Raw genomic sequence first — 20,890 nt, forward strand, 5'->3', positions numbered from 1 at the left:
TACACATACACTTCTACAGTACTGAGGGTGGAATGCTAAAATGCAACCATGATACACAGGATGAAAGGAAGGCGATAAAAGTTTGAGCTTAATATTACAGAGGACTCCCTTGCATGAAGTGCTAGCTAGCCCTGATTTTTCAGAGAAAGTGGTGGAACTCTATATAGAATGAAAGCAGACAGCCAGAAGAATTTGCAAAGAATAATCCCAAAATGGAAAGAGGAAATGAAGTCTTTTCCAAACAAGGTCTGATCCACCTCTGAACTAAACTCTTAACATTTAAGAACTGCTATGCAAAAAATGCAGATAGCTTGCTACACACTATGCCTTTTGCAGTACAGCTGTATGTGAAAACCCTCTCCTTGTAATCTCTTCCCTCCTCCTCACACAAAGAATTTCACTGGTGAGCCAAGAGGATCCAACTGTGTTACAACCATGTGCCAGTCAGCCCTCACGACAAAACCTCATTTTTCAAGAGCTCGACTGCCTTTCATTCCATCCTCCCTGTGAGAATCACCTTCCGCTTCCCCTCTTCTGCCACAACTTTCCTCTCCCCGAATGGCCACGTGGACAGGATGACCAAGATGATACTGTACAAGAATTCCCCCAGCTTCTTTTCCTTTTTTTTTTTTTAAAAAAACAAATGGGCAGAAAAAGTTTTCAGCCCCAAACCTTAACGCAGAGCATGATTTCAGAAGGGTGACTACTCTACCAGAACAGTAGCAAGTGAATTCTCTGCCACTTTACATTGAACAAGAGACTTTTGGAACAATAAACAAATGCAGAACTCAAGTACCTCTCTCCTTTTCTCCCCGTGGATGGTGTTGGATCAGTGCCTAAGGCGGATGACTCATAGGAGGGGGGAAAAGAAAAAAAAAAAGAGCATGTGTCCTGCTGAAGTGACATGCAGCTCGTGCTGGTCACATCCCAGTTTTTACTGCATCTCCAAAAAGGGCTGCTGCATTTTCTTAATGCTGAAGGGATTTGCATTTTGATGATACAAGCTTTCTGGAGGTCTTGAAACAGGGCAGCCTACAGCTCCAATGCCAAAACCAGAACGTGGGCAGGTTTTGACTGGCTGGCTCAAGGCTAGAATGAGGAGTTAAAGCATCCTGAAAGAGGCAACTACAAGACGCAGCTGCTCCCAGCTCCCGGTCCCACTGAATTATGAACAAAACCAGGAGCTCCTGCTTTGCATGCAGATAACCTGATCAGCGCTGCTCTGGCTCTTGGAAAGGAAGCACCCCTCAGCATGCGTGGGAATCCCTCACCTCTAACTCTGGGGAGAAAAACCACACTGTAGCTGCATCCTGGGTTTCCACGGCCGCTGATGTGCTCCACATCCCTAAGAGAAAGGGCCTGCCTGGCTCGGAGACCTGGGCAAAAGGAAAGTGTTGAACAAAAGGGTGTATCTGCAGCCTCTGAGCAGGGTCCAGGGTTAAGCCTCTCCCTTATAACTATGGCAGCACAAGCACTGCTGGCTTGCAGTCAAGTGAGGTTTATGCCAGGTAGGTCTGATTAGAAGGAGCTGCATGTCCAGAGGGGGAGCAGCAAGCAATTTCACTGAGGCCTGGTTGGGAAAGTCCCAGCATCTAAATCAAGATTAATTCCTGAGCGCAGGATCCAGCGCATGTATAAACACCCTCCTCCTCCCTCACATCTCCACGCCTGTGGAAACGCAGTGGGGTGGCCAATGAATCCGGGCATTATCAGCCCAGAGAGATCATTTGACAGCATTGAGTTCAGGTTCTGGCTCCATATCCCACATATTATTCTAAGTTTCTCCACTTTACCACTAGATGTACCCTATACTCTACTGTATTGCACACGGCTGTTCCTCACCTCCCTCGTGATGTTTGAGCAGTTTCATATCAAAATCTAGGGGATGATCCTCATACGTCTGATGCTTATCTGAAGACAAGGGAGCCACACATCCAACCATTCAGAGACTAAGAACAAAAAATCAGTGCTTTCCATCCTTTACCTTATTTAAATTTTTTTTCTTTTTCCTCCAACGTAAAGAGTGACTCAAGTTCACCAAGCTAGTCTGGGAAGGACTGAGCTGGTCAGATGCCCAAAGTACAATGTAGCTGACACAATTGCTTTACCCCTTCCACTGTTTTCTTCCCTGAGATATTTCACTTACATCGCTACCTTCAAATAACAGTAATCTCCAAAGAACTGGTTTTCACTAATTTACAGCAAAGAAAAAGCATGTCTATTATGAACATCTCTGCTTCCCAAAAAAAAAAAAAAAGTCTGCTTTGCCTAAGTTTCAACTTTGTGCCACTGTGTCAGAACTAACACGAGTGCAGGATGCAGCCAAGACAGGTTGAAATTTGGACCATGACGTTCTTCAGGCCCCACAGACTGAAAGATGGCTCACAGAGTAAAAGAAGACAGCCTTCAAAATTACACGGATAACATCTCTTTTGAGAGATTACTAGGTCATGTCTTTTTTGTCACTGTTTTTGTTTCATTCTGCTTAACAAACGTTACTTCAGGCCAAGCTGTCTAAAAACGTAGAACACAGTGAACTGCTCTTCAAAACTTCTGCCGTTTGACGAGCATGGGAAATAGATCCTGAACAAACAAAGTGAAGCAGCAGGATTTTTAGGAGCAATCACTTAATACACTGCTGCTAACCCCCTTCTTTAGAGTCTCACGAATATGACTAAAATTTAAGTCAAAAGTGCAGTGGCATTATGTCCTTGGGTTAAAGAGTTTAGTCGTTTGTTTGCTGAAACATGCAGAGAAACTGTATTGACAATATATTTCCAGTGCTAATTACCAACATCACCCACTTAAGAGAGCAACCCACTCAGCCCTTGCCAGCTGTAATCACAGGAACCAGAAAGATGCAGGTAATTTTGCAAATCAGACATGATCACACACTTGGACGAGTTTCTGTTTGTCTTATCTTCTTGGCTTGTTCGCTATTTGTATCCTCAAAAAAACCCAGAAGTGACCCAAAAAGCCCTCAGACAGCACGCACACTTCACGGTAAGTCAAGAGACATTTAGACACAAAGACGCAACCACGTGGGAAACGCCCTCTTAGAACTGCGGAGCAATCTCAAAACAAATTCCAAGTACCACCAAATACACTAGCGGTAACCAGTGCTGAATGCATGGGATAAACAAAATGAAGCTGAATATCGAGACATCTCCAAGGCTATGCCAGTAAGAAAGCCACTGCAATGGCTGCAGTGCAAGAGCAGGGTGGGGCGAACGGGTCCCAGGAAGGATCAGATCAGGAAGCACTGACTCATTTTAGCCGCTCGCCTGCGACCGGGCAGAGCAGGCGATCCCCCAGCCAGTGCTCCCCACACCCTGGCGCTGCAATCCTGCTGGCTCGCTCTCCTCGTGGAGGCCCCAGCGCCAACCAGCTCTACCAGGGCTAACATGGCCCCGGCGAGGTTCCTCGCGTAGCAGCATGGGGCGGCACGTGGGGCGTGGGTGTAGCAGTCCCCTCGGCGTCCCCCTGGGAATTGCTGTGGCCCACGGTGCCGAACAGACGTACCGTGGGTATCCCCCCAAGGGCAGTGCGGACTGCTGCGCTGTCTGTCTCCCTGCACAAGGAGGTTCTCCCAGTAAAGCACAAATAGCTTTACAGCAGGGGGGCAGACAGCATCATTAGCATGGCATGAGCATTATTATTTAGATCCACCAAGACTAGCTGGGTGTGCTAAGGCTGCAGAAGCCACCCGTGATTACATTTAATTGACAGATCAGAAATCCCTTTTCAGTGCTACCAGGAGAGTCTGCAAACTTAACCAGGGCCACGGAGCTGCCAACACAAAGGATATGCGACACACACGCAGACAGAGCATTTTGTATTTTTATCCTAGAGTAAAATTTTGCTTTGCTGTGAATCAAGGCAAGTTGTAAGCATGAGTGAGAGGAAAGATACTGATCTACAAATCCCAAGAGGGGGGGACCATTTCTGAATAATTCTGCTGTATCCACACTTAAGCAACTACTTGTTACGCAGAATCAGCAAGTTCAAACAGGCTGAGATTGATACAACTGCACTCCCAGCTTGCCTCAAAAGTTACTCCTGTTCCCTACCAGCAGTGCTGTCACAACACCTCAAAGGAAAAAAAGGAGACAAATATTTGCCTGATGATGCTGTGACAGGGAAGTGATTCAAACCATGCCTCCAAAGCAAAGCTACCCAAAGTACAGAAAAAGCAAGCATTCATTTGTAGCTCGCACCAACCCTTGCGTGAGGGAGGGCAGAAGAGCAGGGAAATGCAGCGTGAGCTTCCCGGTATCACTTCACCAAACTGCCTGCCCGCAGCCTGCATTAAATTCAGAACAGACCTGACTTAACGGTGCCAAATACTGCAAGGAGACTTTCAAGCCATGAGAAACTCTTTCATAAGGGACAGTATTAAACAAGCTCCTTCTGAGGCCCCTGTACTTGGGCTTGGAGACAAAAGTTCATTAACAACAATAAAATTAATCAGGAATAAGATTTTTAAAAGTGTACCAAAAACCTGGCTTGGGACATTCTGATGTTTTTGTTTATCTTCTTGGTAATTTGTGGTTTTCAGGCACGTCCTTTAGTTATCATGGTATATAACCTTAGTCAATGACTTGATTACTGATTTTTCAATAAACTTTATGTTTAAAGAAAACAAATGTTATTAGACGGTAAGGACAATTAAAACAGTTTTAAATTTTAGCATCAGGAAAAAAAAAGGGGGGGGGGGAAGAGAGAGAGAGAGAGAGAGAGGAAGTTAGAGAAAGGATGCCTGAAAGGGGAAAAGTTTCATCCTTAAGAGCAAACACGGATGAAGCAGTCCCAGATCCGTCCTGCCTCCCCCCCATAACCACACCCCTTTGCCAACCAAGCAAACACAGGCCCCAGCTACCTCCCAGAACCAGGCAAAGCCCTCACGCAGCTGCTTGCCTCTGGTGCTCCACTGTTGAGCAATCCTGATGGCACACAGCACAGAACAACTCGCTGCGTCACACAGCTCAAGGAGGAAAAAACAGACAGCCACAGCAATGCTGGGGACGCTGCGCAGATGGAGCCAAATACCTCCCCCCCGCAGACACGCACGCACGCATGCAAGCACGGAAGCTGCGCTAGATAAGAGCAGCACATCTTCGTTAAAGCAGGGTCCCCGCATCGGGATATCAGCAGTCACCAAGTAACCCAAGGGGCAAGGAAGTAAGAGGTTATCAATGCGCACACATGAGTTGTTCAAACTTTTCCCAGCGCCGAGGACCGCATCCTAGCAAAAGAGGTTTCACGTGTTCAGGCCGTTTCCTCTCCAGTTCCTGAACATGTGGTCCTCCTTCCTCACTGACGGTGAGCTCACAGCATTCCCCCACAGAGCCGAGACGCACTAGGAAAAGGTTTCATGTCTTGTTACATGTCTGTTTAGTAGCTGGAAACAGAAGTCCCCGCACGACTTGTGCTACTTTACAGGAGCTTGGCAACTTCTGCGCCCAAGTGAAATTAATTTCAGTGCAGTCCATGAGCAATATGGATTGCCTGACTCTCTCCATCCTCAGTTTGAAACTGTCAAGAAAGACAACAACACTGAGGTGGCCTGATGTCAAAAATGAGCCAGACAGGAGTTGTACACCTCCTCTGTCTTAAGACATCTTTCCACATGAAGCACTGGACAGCTGACTCCGAGGATTTACCAAAAAAATCGCTGAGAGTCTTTAGAAAACTTCAGCTAAGAGAGTAGCCTGAAGAACTCAGCATATCTCTACAGATGCCCTCAAGAAACGGAAAGCAATATTTGCATATTGTGTGCTATTTACCAGTTGTATAATGGCACAACTACTTCAAATACTGTGTCTTTGCCTAAGATGTGTCCATCACGCAGGTGAGCATCACGGCTCAAAAACCCACGTGAAAGGCCCTGGCTAAGCCCAAATGCCAAGATTCCGCTCACCGTGGTTTTTTTTTTTTTACGGCTAGAGAAGTTTCCACAGATGCTGACACTCTACTGTTAACAAACATCCTATTTTTAAAAGAGGGGAGAAAAGAAAGAGGAAAAAACCTGCTGACCCTGAGAGGGAGTACATTCTGCAGTTTGCCGGTTCCAGCATGCTGAACCAGAACAGGTTGAGCAGGTTAGATACTGGGGGGAGAAAAGGTAAAGCTGGAAGAGATACTTTAAAGGTGGAACAACAGCAACCACAAATGCAGTTTGAGACAGACGTTTTCCTCATTCTCATCGGTACTTGGCCCGGGAGTCTTTTCAGACAACAGGAGGAACAGAGTGAACACATCACTCACTAGAGAAGCGATGCAAGTATTTCTGACGTGCATGCACAACAGGCTGAGCAAAGAGTACCTTAACATACAAACTCTCTCAGCAAACTTTCTCACCACCAGCGTTTTCTACACAGAATCACCCAAGCGAAGTACAAGCTAGAAGACAAACCACCAACCAAAATGCCAACAAAACAACACGTTACTTGTTAACCTTGAGAGCTAACATCTCTGCAATAACCGTGTCAATGTCAGGCTTATGGCAAAGGACTAAAAGCACCTCAGCTCCCTGCAAAGATTGTCTGGATTTTCTAGTGCTTGCTGAGTTTAGGCTTGTATTTATTTTGTAGTTCTTCAAGGTGAGAAGGGAAAGTAACATCCCGGAGAAAACTAGACCTTCAGAGGAGGTGATGTTCCTGAAAGGGTACTTAAGCGGAAAGATCAAGGTCTTGTGCTGCCATGTGCTCTGCAACTACAGTCTAATCTGTCAAGTGGCTTGTGCTCCTTTGAACTGTGACATGGGCAACAAAGCAGCAGTAAGCCACGCTCTATACACTCTGTTATACAGAGATTTATGTTACCGCCTGTGAGGAGGGTGGTATTACCCTGCTACGTCACACCACCTTCCCCTCAGCACAAGCTGCACCAGAAACCTAAAAATATGGAGAGCAGTGGGTCCCCTGTTTTTTCCCTGCAGAAAACGGAAACATAAAAATCCACAGCCTTACAACGCCCAAGATCAGACTTAGCTACTACTTAACAGCAGCACACACAAAATCTAGGACTGAAAAGCACACTGAAGTCTTTCTTCTGTTTAGGTACCAAAGAGCTCTGGAGATGCAAGTATAATGTTCCTCATTGTGTACGCTTCAGTTCTCAAGAACAATGGAGCTAATTAAGGTCTGCGTATAAATCTTAACTCTGCACTTCCTTGCCTCGCTTGATTCTAATCAGATGTCAGCCTTCGTGTTTTTGTGTTAACTTCCTTTGCTGTTCTTTAATGATAACTGAAGGGGGATGCTGTCCAAGGCTACAAGCAGCATGTAACACATCTGAAATCATGGCATCTCCGTTCAGCTCTGATGGCTCACGGAGGTACTATGGCACAAGCGCTCCTTCAGAGTCTCTTATCTCCCCTCTACGGGCGGGTTTGCTGGAGCACCCTATTTACGCGTCATGTGAATTAAATAAAAGTTCATACAAAAGTCTATACCAAAGATGACCAATCTACTCAGCAACAGTGAGGCCGACAAAAGTTTCTGCCTGGGACCACTAAACATAGCGTAGTCTTCTAATTCTCATCAAAGACACAGAGAAACAGACTCTTACTGCTAGACTGTTGTTGAAAAAGCCTGACCTTTTCTTTCTTTCTTTCTTTCGTTTTTAATCTTCTTCAAAACATGGGGATCCCAGCAGAATACCAAACATTTACTCTGGATGTATCTGCTGACAGAAGAGAGACCAAAAAAAACTTCCCTCCACCTGCTTCCCCATCCCTATTTACAAAATGTATTAGTGAAAATGTAACATTTTTTAATTGCAAAGAAAACCACAACAGCTATCACATCTCACCTGTCTCCAGCAACTACAGTGATCACTTACCAGAAGCAGAAATTAGCCCTTTGTGTTCGTTATCCCTGCTCAAGAATTAGGGCACTTGCATTTGCTGAAGCTTATCTTTCACTTGCATGCTGACAGTGGTTAAATCATCCCCCATGTGTATGGAATGGATTTGAAAGCCTGTAATACAGACTGCTTCTTCATATTTAAAAGCACTGCCTCCCAATTACTACACTGAAATAAAAGCTCCTCAGGAGATGACCAAAGAGACATTTCTATTGTGCAAGACAATAAGAGGGGACCTTTTCACATGCGTGAAGTGTCACGAGCTTTTCGGCTATTTGTTTTTAGCTTCAAGTATTTGTATGTTCAGTTTTTCGAAGCTACCCAATATTTAACACCAAATTTCCTCTTGGCCATCTCTGCAACCACCAGAAACCAAATCATGTTGCAATAAGGCAGCTCCTCTCCTCTTCCGCTCATCACCACGTTTGGCTATGTTCTGTCTCCAAAAACTCTCATCTTAAGCAAATGCCAGGCTGCATGTGCTAGACTGCCGAGATCCTATTTGTACTCAGAGGCTGGACATTGTTATTGCACTGCACCCTACAAAGCACACACAACGCACTGGAAGCAGGCCAATGCCATAAATAACACAGGAGCAATTCACAGGTGGAATGCAGGGAGAGGATGGATTCAGCCAGATCTTGAGGACACTCGGACTACTGGATATTTGCAAAGTCACAGGCAGCCTGTCCGCATGCCTGCCCATGAAACACGGACTCATGGTAAAGAGAGAAGGGAGAAGGGAAATCATTAAAGCGTACGCGTCTCCACTCCTATGCCTTCATCAGGATCCAACACTCATCTTCGAACCAGTACATCAGAATCTTCTACAAGCATACACTGTTCATTTGCCACTGAAGATGGACAGTTAAAACACCAAAATTCACAGGTTATCCTCCAGCACGCGCGTTTTCCATCTTTCTCAAAAACCTCACTCAGCAACATATACACACACACACAAAGTGTTGTTTAAAAAAGACTTAATCTGAGTATCAGAATAGTACCATACCCTGATAACAAAACCAGCTGTTTGTCTCTCCACAGTGCATTAAAAAGAGAAGTTTGGGAAAATTATCTAGCACTGAAAATAAGATTAAGAATGAAAGTGCCTTCTTAATTAAAAGAAGAAATACCTTCTTTGATAGGACCCTTTGTAAGCATGCTTCAAAGCATAACTTCTGCGATCCAGATCTTGCAATTTGAGTTTCAAAGACTTCTGCATGTGGTTGTTGCATGTGGTGTTTCGCATGTGCCAAAAAAAAAAAATCCCCCAACTTTGAGACCTGTTGCTGAGATGGCGCATAAGCAGCCTACAAGTACCCAAGTAGGATGTAAATAAAAAGCCATTATGAAGAATTTTGCTAAGTATGGGGTAAGGAATGGAAAAAGAGAAAGAAGGTGATACCTGTGATGGTCTGGTTTTATATGAAACACTTCAGTTTGTTTGCATTACCGCACTTATATGGACAGCCTGGCGAACACCAGCCATGGACACTGCAGCTTCATTTACCAAACTGGGGAAGCTGTGGCTGAAACATATATATTATCCCTTTACTCTTTTCAGACTTGCAACAGAGTCTTTAATAGCTACTCACTGGAAACTGGCAGGAAGGTCATTTCTCGCCTCCCTTCTGGCATTTATATCCTATTAACATTTCCAAGTTGCATGGACAGCATGTCTTAGGCAAGGAGGAAAATGCGATTTTAAAGTGATAGGCACAGTCCATCCTCAACCACAGAAATACAAAAGGAGCCGTTGGCAAAGTCTCCTACCTGCAAAGCAAACCCTTTTGGAGCACGTGGAGGCATCGCCCTTCCCTCTGATCCACGTTCTGTTGGAAGTCAAGCAAAGCCTTTTCTCTATCTCAAGGTCCCTTGCTAAAGCTTACAAATCACCACCACCACTAAAACCCACAGCAGCCGCCTAAATCCTCTGTCTGCATTTTGGGGACATGCAGTGGTGGAGACAGAATAAGAGGCTTGCAACATTCTGTTTGGTGGCACAGTCTAGACCGAAAAGGGCTCCTCAGAGTCGGCACTATTCGTAGACAAACTCCCTGGTGAGCTACCGTGACAGTACAGATGGAAAGCCTTCGGAAAGCCTCTAGTAATTACAATCTATTGATTTGAGACACTACTTTGGAAATTCCCAGCTCCTTCAGAGCTACAGAAAACTCTTGATTACTCCTCACACGCAGCCCCCTCCTTCCATACAGTGTATGCTCCTGGGAGAGATCTGAGAATATTCAATTTTAAATTACTGTGACTGAGAGAAAGCCATAGTGTCTCTGTCTCTAGCATAAAACTGTGAGGAACAGCATATCCTAAACTGCAGATGTTCTTATATACTGATCATCACAGTGCCATTCCAGTTACAGGAATTTTGAATTATTCTGATCTAACTCCTTCCTTCAATTCCTAAAAAGTCCCAAGAAAACAACTCCCCAAACCCGCAAATCAGTCCCCTGATGCTAGAAGGCTTGCTATATCTATGGCAACTTGCTCTTTCCAGTACTGGACAAAGAGAAATCTCTGTAAAAAACTCAGCATCGCCTCCAGCTCTCCTCCTCCAGAGCAATTCCTGTTCCTGATGCCAGACACTGACAGGTCTCTCAGTTATCGTACCAGATTGCAACAACCCTCCCCACACAGTGAGCGCGGCACTGATATGGAGGCCGTCAGCTCGATGGCACATTCAGAAGAATGAGAAAATCAGCTTTTCGCTCTGGACATTGCACACTCTCCAGAGACCTTTGCTCTCTCCAGCTGCAACCACCCTGCAGGAGGCTGAGGCCACTCCTGAGCAGTCTGGCAGCTGTAAGGGACTTCTCTGAGATGCCCTGGGGCTCACGGTTCCCTGCTGAAAATCCTGGCCAAGAGTCAGCCGGGTCACAAAAGGAAGCAAGTTTTAACCTCTTTTTCTGAATGGTGCTGCACAAGAGCACCTTTCCCCTCCACCCCTGTGCGCTGTGCCCATTTAATCTGACTTGTTGACAAGGAGCCAAGGAGCACAACAAAAAGAAATTGGACTTCATGTGAGAGGCTATGACTCATTTACAAATGAAGTGTTGGATGTATTGTGGGTGTTGGGAAAGGCAGCATGGATTTCACAGGTGAAGAGTACATGCAACACTCCGGCACAGCTACACTAACTCAGAGAAGAGATGGGCAGAAAATAGCATTCGCACTCCACAAAAAGTCTGGCTATTGCAAAAAAGTTTTGCCATCATGCAAAAGAGCAACATATAAGAGCTCTGGAGGGGTTCTTCTCCCTTAATAAAGTGAGGGCAGAGAAAATTTGCTTTCAGTGGAGATGATGGGCACTTAAGTGTAATGACACTGGTATTCTCTAACCCAAAAAGGCAATCAAAACTTGTCTCCTTTCCTACCTCGCTCAGCTGAATGTCTAATGACATGGCTGCTATGAGGTGGAAAAATGGATCAGAAATTTCATCCTGTGACAGAAGAGCAATAAACACTCCTGTGGCACAGTATTTCCCTTGACAAAACCATTTCATTAGACTTTTTCCCCTAAACGGTCTTTTAAAAGTCTGGATTAAAAAAAGTAGTATAGACAGTTAAATAAGAGCCAGAACAAGGCAGAGGGAGAGAAAGAGAAGAGAGGATGTACGTAGCATGTATTTACACATTTGTCCCCCGTTCAGATACTGGCAGACTAACTTCTCCCTCACTCCTCTCCCTTGCACTGAGCATACTTGGTGTAAATGCAGTAATGCTTGGGAGGCTCCTGCAGGACCTTCACAAACTACGCTGATTCTTTAGCAGTGCATTCACAACTTACTGCTAAACCTACAACTTCTCTCTCTGACCCTGCACTCTATGCAACACCCCAGGGATACCAACACGTTGGCTACCAGGGCCAGGTTAGAAACCTTGTTTTTTGCTATTTTGGGCATGTATCTGTCAGTACAATACCGTAGCACAAAAATAGCGAACAATAAAGGAACTGTGCACGAAAGCAGAGGAAAATGGATGCATGTTATCACCCAGCTGGTGCGGAAGAGCAGACTTGGCACCACCACAAGCAAGGCCTGCGGGAGTTGCACACAAGGCAGGACCTGGCAAGCAGGTCCTTGCTCTGGGATCCTGAGCCAGAAGCAGTTTTGAATGTGATGCGAGAGGCATTCATCCACTGCACTGTCAGGCCACTGGACCTGATGCTACAGCTAAGTTCGAGATGCCTGTGAAAGAATTTACTTCACACCATCTTAGACTCGAAATACTTGTTTCGGAAGGAGGTACCCGGTGGGCAAAATGAACATTATCTTTGTGCGTGTGTCATAGCACCAGATAACAAATTTCATTTCCCTTTGCATTTATCCCCATCTTCCTACTTGCACATTCAAGCTTTCCACTTCAACAACAGGATTCACTATTATAGTCTGTTCTAGCAACAAGAAAAGGTTATTCACTGCAAAAAAAAAGCGGCACAGTCCTACCAACCACTACCCTCCTCTAGCAAAACTAGTCTCTTTCAGTGTGCTCAGCATCTTGCCCATCACAGGTCTGGGGTCACTTGCTGCAGTGCCACCAAGCTCAGTAACAGGTGTCTGCAATGTCCCACCGAGCTGCTGCAGCGTGGGCCTACACAAGTAGGACTTTTAATAGGAAGATTTTCCATGCACGAACTTAGGTCCTGCTTAGTGCAGCCAGTAAATACAGCACTCCATCCTGGTAACTTCAAGCAACATCTTGTTAAGAGAAAAATTTAAAACCAAACAGTCTTCTCATCAGAAGGCTCTGTTCTGTACTTACTTCTCTTGGGCACGTCACAGAGCCTGGCAATTCTGGCTAATTTGTTACTAAAGCACGGTAAGAGTTGCTATACGGGGAAACCCGCGTAAGCAAAGATGACTGCATCAACATCTGATAGGCCTGGAGTCAAGTCCCAGGAGAAGCCTCCCTTTCCTACTCCTGGGAGAGGACAAGGAGATGCCTACTGGGCAAAAAGCCAAACCAAACCTGCAACCAGTCCTGTAGTAAGCAGCCCAGGCTGAGGACCTGGACACAGGCATCCAACCACCCCAGAGTCCCAGCACTGGAATTCATCCTCGGATGGCGACAGTAGCATCAGCAGCAACGCAGCAGCTGCCCTGCCTTCCTCACGGCAGAGTAGTGACCCAGTCCGGCAAGCATGTGGCTTGCAACACCTCTGGTCAGATGAGTCAGACGTGTGGTTTATTCAATGCCCAAGGCCAGTATCTGAATGTCTTTGTGTCCTTCCCTTCTCATTTTACATCTCTCTCCCCAACTCTCCCCAATTCCAATCAAGTGTAAGTTAAATAAATACGGAATTACAAAACTGCATTCCCTTCCATTTCTCCTCTGTTTTCACGTAACTGTTTAACCTGGACAATATGATACAGAAAAGGTAAAGCTGCCAGCAGCTATTGCTTCCTTTGTGTGGCATTATGTTATCTTTGCTATTGTCACCAAAATCATCTCTTTCATTCCACCTACAGCATACTGCTTCGAAAACGACTGGTAATAATCAAGGAAACAAGATCTCTTCCCTCCCACACAGAACCAGTCTGTAACCATCATTCTTGTCATTTTGCTTATAAGCTGTATTCCTTTCCCCCACCTGTCTTGCATTTTCTTTGTAGGCTGTAAACTCTTTGATATGGGGACTAAAGCTATGTGGGAATTCACAAAGTCTTAATCAGCTCTGAGGTGCTCCACCCATGCAAATAAATGAATACTGAATCAGGGGATAAGAGAGGGGAAGGAACATCCATATGATTTAACATTTTGTTTCCCTAGTTGACAACGGTACATATTGCTACATCCCTACGAAGGAAACGATATGAAATACATTTGGCAACTTGGGTTACAGAGAATTTTATGGATCTGTAGTGCACTTGTCTATGGTACAAGCAAGTAATGATGTATGTATTTAAAAACAAGATCAATTATTTCAAAGAGGCATCTTCACGATGGCGCTCAGATACCTAATTACGTAACATACTGCAGATCCTCCAATACAACCATTTGCATCCATGACTCTGAAGCTACAAATTAGAAGCTCCTCTACAGGTTCGCTCTGTATCTTCGTCCTTTTGAGAAAAATCCATCCAATTCCTCAAGGGAAAAAAAAAAAAAGAAAAAACCCAAACAAAAAAGCAGTACTTCTGGATATCCATAACAATTTCTGATAATATGTGAAGAGATCTAGAAGACCTTTCGCAATTCCAACTTCCTCCCACAACTTAAGCATCCTAGTAGTTGCAGTGTGTGTGCGTGTACATGTGTCATGCCATACTTGTAGATCACAGACAATCCACATTTTCTGCCCCAGCAAATGTCTTCAGTCAGCTTGAAAGTCTTCCCAAGAAAACAAAACAGCCCCTTCTCCTGTAATCCTTTCCAGACTCCTGGGTCACGATCAGCACTCACCTGTGCATGTTTCCATTGGTGGTGAAGGACTGTCCACATACTGAACATTTATAAGGCCTTTCACCTGAGTGCACCAGCATGTGGCGATCAAGGGAGCTCGCTGAGCTCAGAGACTTTCCACAGATGCTGCAGGAATGGTCTGTCCCTCCAGTGTCAGTGTTATGCTAGAGAAAGCAATGATTGTTTTTCATTGAATGCCCCTTCTGAAGTGCCAGTAAAATATCAGCGAGAATGATAAACATTTTAGAAGCAGCTTTGAAGAGCCACTCAGCACAACACTTTATACCAAGGTGTGCCCTGTACAGTCCTCTCCTTCCCATCCCTCTTCCCCTCAACTCCACCCCAGCCCTTCAGTTTAAACTCCTTAATCCCCCAGCACAAGTAGCTGTTTCACACAGCCTGCAATGCTTGCCACATGCAGCATTTCTGCTGGGTGTGCAGCAGAAAAGGAGAGAAAGGGACCTAGCAACAACCCATCACACAAATGGTACCTTGGGATACTTTAAGCTCTGCAGTGTTTGGGGTTGGGTGAGTGGTCAGGGGGAAAACAAAATGAGGATGCAATTACAAACTTCATGGCAGAAGAAAGACACTTAAAACCAAATATTCTTTAAAGATATTAATTCCAAACTGAATGTGTAGTTAAGAAAACAGAAGTAAACTGCTTCTGAATACACATGCAGACTTCTATGGCCACAAGAATACATTACAGAGCCAAAATATGGCCATTAGCTACTGTGCTGTACGTACCACTCTTTATTACCTGCATTCAGAGACTTGAAGATTTTTCCACATACAAAAAAAAAAAACCACCAGGAGAGTAAGAAAAAAAAAATTAAATAATTGTTACATTACAGAAGGGAAAACTGAAGTAGTATGTATCTAGTGGACTCACAGTGGTGAACCACAACCTTAGCATCCAAAGCAGAACCTTCTGACATAGAAAGGCCAAACCTCTTTATGAAGTACACATATATTTGAAGAGGAGCAAGAAGAGGCCTGTAGCTGACAAAAAAGTGCATAATCCAACAAAAAACACGTATTTTTAATTCTTCCTCCCAAAATTGCTATACCCTGTGAAGGACTGACAGGCTTTTCTACACTGCCATGATATAAAGATTGCGTCTTCCTGCTTTTCAATTTGCTTGATCAGTAAAAAGATCTGTACTCAAACAGGATAACAAAACAGGACTTCTTCCTCATGATGGAAGTGGTTTTCCGGATCCTTGGGGTAACTTAAGCTATGCAGAACAGGACATACATCCTTGTTTGAGCCACTGTCGGGGAAGAGTTGGGGAAGGAAGGGAGGAAAATTACCCAACTCGGGGTTGTGTTTGTGAGTTTGTTTTTTTAAAAGAAGGCTAAAATAAAAGCAAAACAATTGAAAAAAGTTATAATGGAAGCATTTCTGGTGTGCATATGGAATTGTTTTTCACTACTGCAAAAAGGACACTGGTAAACCAGACACTCCTAATAAAAGTAAGAAATCCAGAGCCGGTACTCTGCGTACCTGACGAATGTGCATAGTTAGCTGGTGCTGTGTAGTGCAAATCTTTTCACACAGAGGACAGGTATAGGAAGACTTCTCTTCTTTTGTTTCCTGTGAACAAAACATAACGAAACCAAAAATCAGAAGGAATATCGATATAAAAGAACTTGAAAGCTGTTACTGCTGGGGATGGAAAAAATATAATCCATCCAAAGTACAAAAGGCCACCACTAACAGACCAACTTGCACGTACACATTTATCATCCTGATAGATCCCTCAGGGAAGTTTCAGAAACTTCTGAACTTACAAAGAGGGGCCATTTCAACTACCACAGAAGTACAGCAGCCTTTTTAACAGCACACGGCTACTCAGCAGTAGCAGTTGAGGACAGGAAGGGAAGGCAATTACTGTGACCAGCTCACACTGCCAGGAAGAATTTAGATGAGCAGCAAGCACTTCCTGGCACACCGCCAGAGTATGTGGGCAAATGCCACTAATCTTCCCAAAAGATCTTTAATAAGCACAAGATGTGAGGACTTCAGATTTCCCACCCCATCTCGACGGCAAGGCACTAGCTCGGTGCCCTTTCCTGGGGGCTGCAGGTTCTGCGCCGTGGCTGACTCAGAAGGAAGAGCAGCGTTTACTGAATCACCAGCACCATTTCCCTTAGCATCCTGTGTTGCTCCTAGAAGCATCCCACCCAGGCACACGGGCCAGGCCCAACCCTTCTGAAGCTTGCAAGATCTGATGAGATCATAGCGAGAAAGAGGTGACAATGCAGGAGTGACTCAAAAAGAACACATTACCCAGTTACTCTCCACCCAGGTGAGAATCAGGAGTAACCATAGTCAAACCACAAGTACAAACAATGAAGCCAACTGGAGAGCTCAGCCTCATTTAAGTATGCCCTTGAGACACTGAGCAAAGCTGCCACTCTTTCAGCCAAGGATGAAATGGCACTCTGGCAGGAACCAAAGGCGTTTGCCTGAATTGTCCGCAAGGATGGCTACTGCGTGACATAAAGGGTATTTTCACCACCTCACTAAGAAGCCCAGGCATGGCTTCTGCACCAAGGCCTGTATATTAAAAGGAAGATGGTCTGGCACTGATAATTAAACCTCAGTTTTCTGTACAACGAAACAAATCTTCACTAGCTAGATAGATCCACTGCCTGTTACCTACACTTCTGGTGACAAGAGAGTACAAAACCCATCTCTGCATGACTGATGGGAAAGCATAATATTTATGCCAAAAGGATGCATTCTATTGAACCTCTTTACTGGCTATTTTAAGTCTCATGAAAACAAGCAAAAAATAAAACCCGCCCTCAGTAGCTCTTTAGTTGGGAGGGAGTTGATGGGTAGGAGTGTATCTGTGTGTGTCCTCCCTCCACACAACTCTTTTCCCCCATCGCCATCCCAGAAGTCATCAACTCAGAAGCAACCATTTCCAGATTGTCCGACCCAAGTATTTGTGGAGAACACTGAGAATGACTAACACAAGTCTCTGTGACAAATTCTCTGGCATGTTAGAAGGGAAGATGCTGACACGGTGTCAGAGAAAGGTTTTTTCTAAGTCTCAGTAAAGCAATATGCCTTCCTACATGATTTGGGGAACCATTCTAGAGTCCCTCTCTAACACTCTGTTTTCAAAAATAGGGCTATGATAATTTTCTATTAACTTCAGGAACCTGTGAACACGGATTGAGAACTATTTTCCCATTTTGTCTGAAGTAAACAAAACTTGTGACTTCACATCTAAAAGGATCGGGACTGCAACAATTGGTCCTCCCACTCCTCCCTACTATTTCTCTTGTACATCTTTTTCTAACTGTTCTTCAGGGATCTCCATCCTAAAAGTAACTACTGTAGGCCATGCACACAGGCCAAGGCCCAACATACTATTACTCACAAAACATTAGCAAGCAAGCAAGCAAGGCTGCCATTACGAAGTCTGAACACCCCAAGAAACTTAGAACACATTATACCACAGTCCCCCCCACCCCATTTTTATATATGAACATATAATTTGCACATGCTCGTTCCATCCTACTTATATAACTTTCATTTTATTATACACAACCTGTCTGTGGAATAACGTTCAGCTCCAACTATACTGCAACCCTGCTAAAGTTGGCTCAGGACAGAGAACAAACACACTGTGCCATGAGGAAAATCCCCGCAGCTGTGCTGACAGTTTAGATGGTGTTTAATCCGCAGGGTATTTCTGTGAAATTATCAACCTACTGTATTTTTTTGCCTCCCCCCTTTAAACGAGTGTTGCAGTTCTACACGATGCACTTTGTTGTTTCAAAGGCTGCTTTCCAGACTGCCTGCTCTTCAAATCAGCAAATTAACAGAAGATAGAGTAGTAACTGGTTCACCTTGAAGCAAAGATGAGAAACACACTATAGCTCAGCCAGAGCTGAGCAGTATTGAATCTGGGGTTTATTATTAACTCAAACCCAAACTTTCTCCAGTGGTCACACAGGGTACATGCCGCATACCGTAACACAGCTCAAGCAAATCCAGGGTAGCTACAACAGGAATGCTGTTGACTGACCCAATCCAGACCAAAAAACATTAGCATCCCTACTGTAAAAGCACCCCCACTCACAAATTTAAAACACAGCACTCAGCTACCCCACTGGAGCCAGGCTGGTGAAAACACACTTCCTGAACTGAAAGATAAAATTAGCAGCTAATTTGTTAGCTACTCTCCCTTTAGTAAGTCAACCTGGCACGGCTGCTCTGCGTTCAACTGACGGCAAATGCTTTTGGAGCTGTGCAATAGCTTTGTTTGCTTTTATCCAGCTCAAAGAAACTCCTTTGTCACACTTTTCTTCCAGAGCAAAGCAGATGAGAAGTTAAAATGGATGCAGGTTGATGTGAGAACACGTTCATTAGACCATGGGTAGACTACCGCCAAGATAAAGTCAGCATTATAAAGAGAACCATAGACTACAGGACAAAGGTCCAGGGCAAAATGTATTGCTGCCAACTCATGGGAAACAGCGGTCAGACCCAGCAAACTAGTTGTTATTATCCTTGAAGCTGTACTAAGCGGCACATTTTGACCAGAATCTGAGATCTCTGTGCTGCTACACACTGAAACTATTCAGGGCTTTCGTTCTGCTGTGCTAAAAGTGGGAATTTCGCTGTATTAGAGGTTGCTAACCAGACTGATATCCACTTAGTATTTCACATCTCACTTCTATTTTCTTAGTAATGCAGCCATTTGCCCCCCTGGTGATAACGATCTTTCAGCCTAAAAACAAATAGGGTATTCACTATGTTTTCAATATATTTGTTTATTTTTATGCTGTAAGAATCCCTCTTAATCCTGTCACATTTCCTCTCGAGCTTCCTTTGATTCGATGCCCACCGAAATACCAGGTGGAATAAAGGTCACTAATGCTAATAAACTTCCCTGAAGCCAAACCACATGGTGTACCGGCGGACAGCCGTGTAACAGCACTGCCACAGAAACTAGTCTGATCTCCAGCGCCTCACTTCGCATGACGAAATCAAGGAACTGGGGCAGCCCCTAAGTGGGAACACTGCAAATAGACCTTACAGCCAGGTGCTAGACAATACAATCCCACAAACACACTTACCCGTATACTGCCCAGACTCTCCACTTAAGAATGTTCATTTACAGTTAATGGCTTTTAACTCCTTTCAAGCAAAAAAATCCAAGACAAGTCATAAGTCTGTCAACTGGGCAGCTACTTGGCAAGCTATTAATAAACTACTATAGGAACATCACGAGTCATGCCTCTCAACCTTTCTGGTCCCTGCTACATCTTGATTCATTTACAAATTCTCCGTGCTTCACCGCGAGCTGTAATGTCCAATGGACACAGGGATTTGGGGTATTTCTTGCTGTTCCACAGCTTGGCCCAGCAGGATTAAAACATGGATATAAATAATCACAGCTTTAACTGATACTACTCTCTCCTTTCACTTGTTTAGATCAATATCGCTATCAACTGGTGCCATCAACTGGTAAATGGGAAAAAAAATCATAAAAGCCACACATATTTGCTCTTTAAGATCTGTACAAAGCATTCTGCAATAGCTCTTCATAGTTTTATTCACAATGAAGTAAGGGCACCTTACACTACATATACGTGAACTGAGCATCCTGACGGATGTTTCATTCTAGCACCACCTTTAACCTTAAATCACTTGGATCTTCCCCAGGGACAGCCGTGCACCTCACGAGGGGTCCCACATGATGGCTGAGCCAAGCCCCCTGCTACACCTCTCTGCTCCTCTCTGAGCTATTTTTTTAGTTTCACAAAATGAAATGCTCCCCCAACAGATTAGGTAAATGCAAGAGCCTGGAGAAAGGCAGCAGCAGGGAAGGAGCAGCAATTCTCAGGTGGCTTTGCCACTGCTAGTGGCATCTGCTAGACCAGCTCACCCTTGTGTGACATCGGAGCTCCTGCTCAGGTGTTTTACATGTGAATCCAAACAAGCGGACCCCTTTGATTCCCAGTTTTCTAAAGCTATGTTCTGGAGAGCCACCAGAAAACATACACAGAGAATGGTGGAGGCAAGGAATACACGCTGAGGGGAAAAAAGGCAAAACAATCAAAGAAACATAATTATGTCATCACTACCCATGCACCCACTTGTCTCCCCTTCACCTTCCCTTGTGTTTGGGTTTACATACCTGGTTCCTCCTGCCAATCCGATTTGGTGCAGGAGACTTTGAGGGGGATTTGACATTTTGAGAGGTCCCGCCGTTTTCAGCAATCTTTCCCACATTCATCACTGCTGACATCATGGCATCAATGGAGGACAAGTCTGTTCCGTCCAAACTGTTTGGTGAACTTGGTGATACCTTGAAGCTGTTTAAGCCTTCCAGCTGCTTCTCTGGAATTAAAAACAAAAACACGCATAGGAGTTGCTAAGCCATCTAGAAAAAAAAAATACCACAGCATTTTCAGCTGCCTGTAACTCGCATCACAGTCTGCTGGATCATCATGGAGCACAGGCAACAGCCCATAATAACTGGAGTTCTTGCAACAGGCAAAGTTTCTCATACTGGAACATGCAGGACGAGGTGTACATTTCTTCTCATAGGACATTCACGTTATCTTCATT

General features: G+C 44.6%; 1 protein-coding gene across 6 annotated transcripts in view; it reads right to left on the reverse strand.

The window, feature by feature from the left end:
- RREB1 (ras responsive element binding protein 1) overlaps positions 1-20,890 on the reverse strand; it is a 127,146-nt gene that overhangs the window by 46,447 nt on the left and 59,809 nt on the right. For all 6 annotated transcript variants that reach the window (XM_075416975.1, XM_075416970.1, XM_075416972.1 and 3 more), the window contains 3 exons: positions 20,457-20,659; positions 15,797-15,886; positions 14,287-14,450 (listed from right to left, as the gene is read on the reverse strand). In XM_075416975.1, the coding sequence (XP_075273090.1) occupies positions 14,287-14,450; positions 15,797-15,886; positions 20,457-20,570 (368 nt within the window). In that variant the 5' untranslated portion in view covers positions 20,571-20,659. The remainder of the gene's footprint in view (positions 1-14,286; positions 14,451-15,796; positions 15,887-20,456; positions 20,660-20,890) is intronic.

Source organism: Opisthocomus hoazin, chromosome 3 (assembly GCF_030867145.1).
Source record: "Opisthocomus hoazin isolate bOpiHoa1 chromosome 3, bOpiHoa1.hap1, whole genome shotgun sequence".
Classification (NCBI taxonomy): Eukaryota; Metazoa; Chordata; class Aves; order Opisthocomiformes; family Opisthocomidae; genus Opisthocomus; species Opisthocomus hoazin.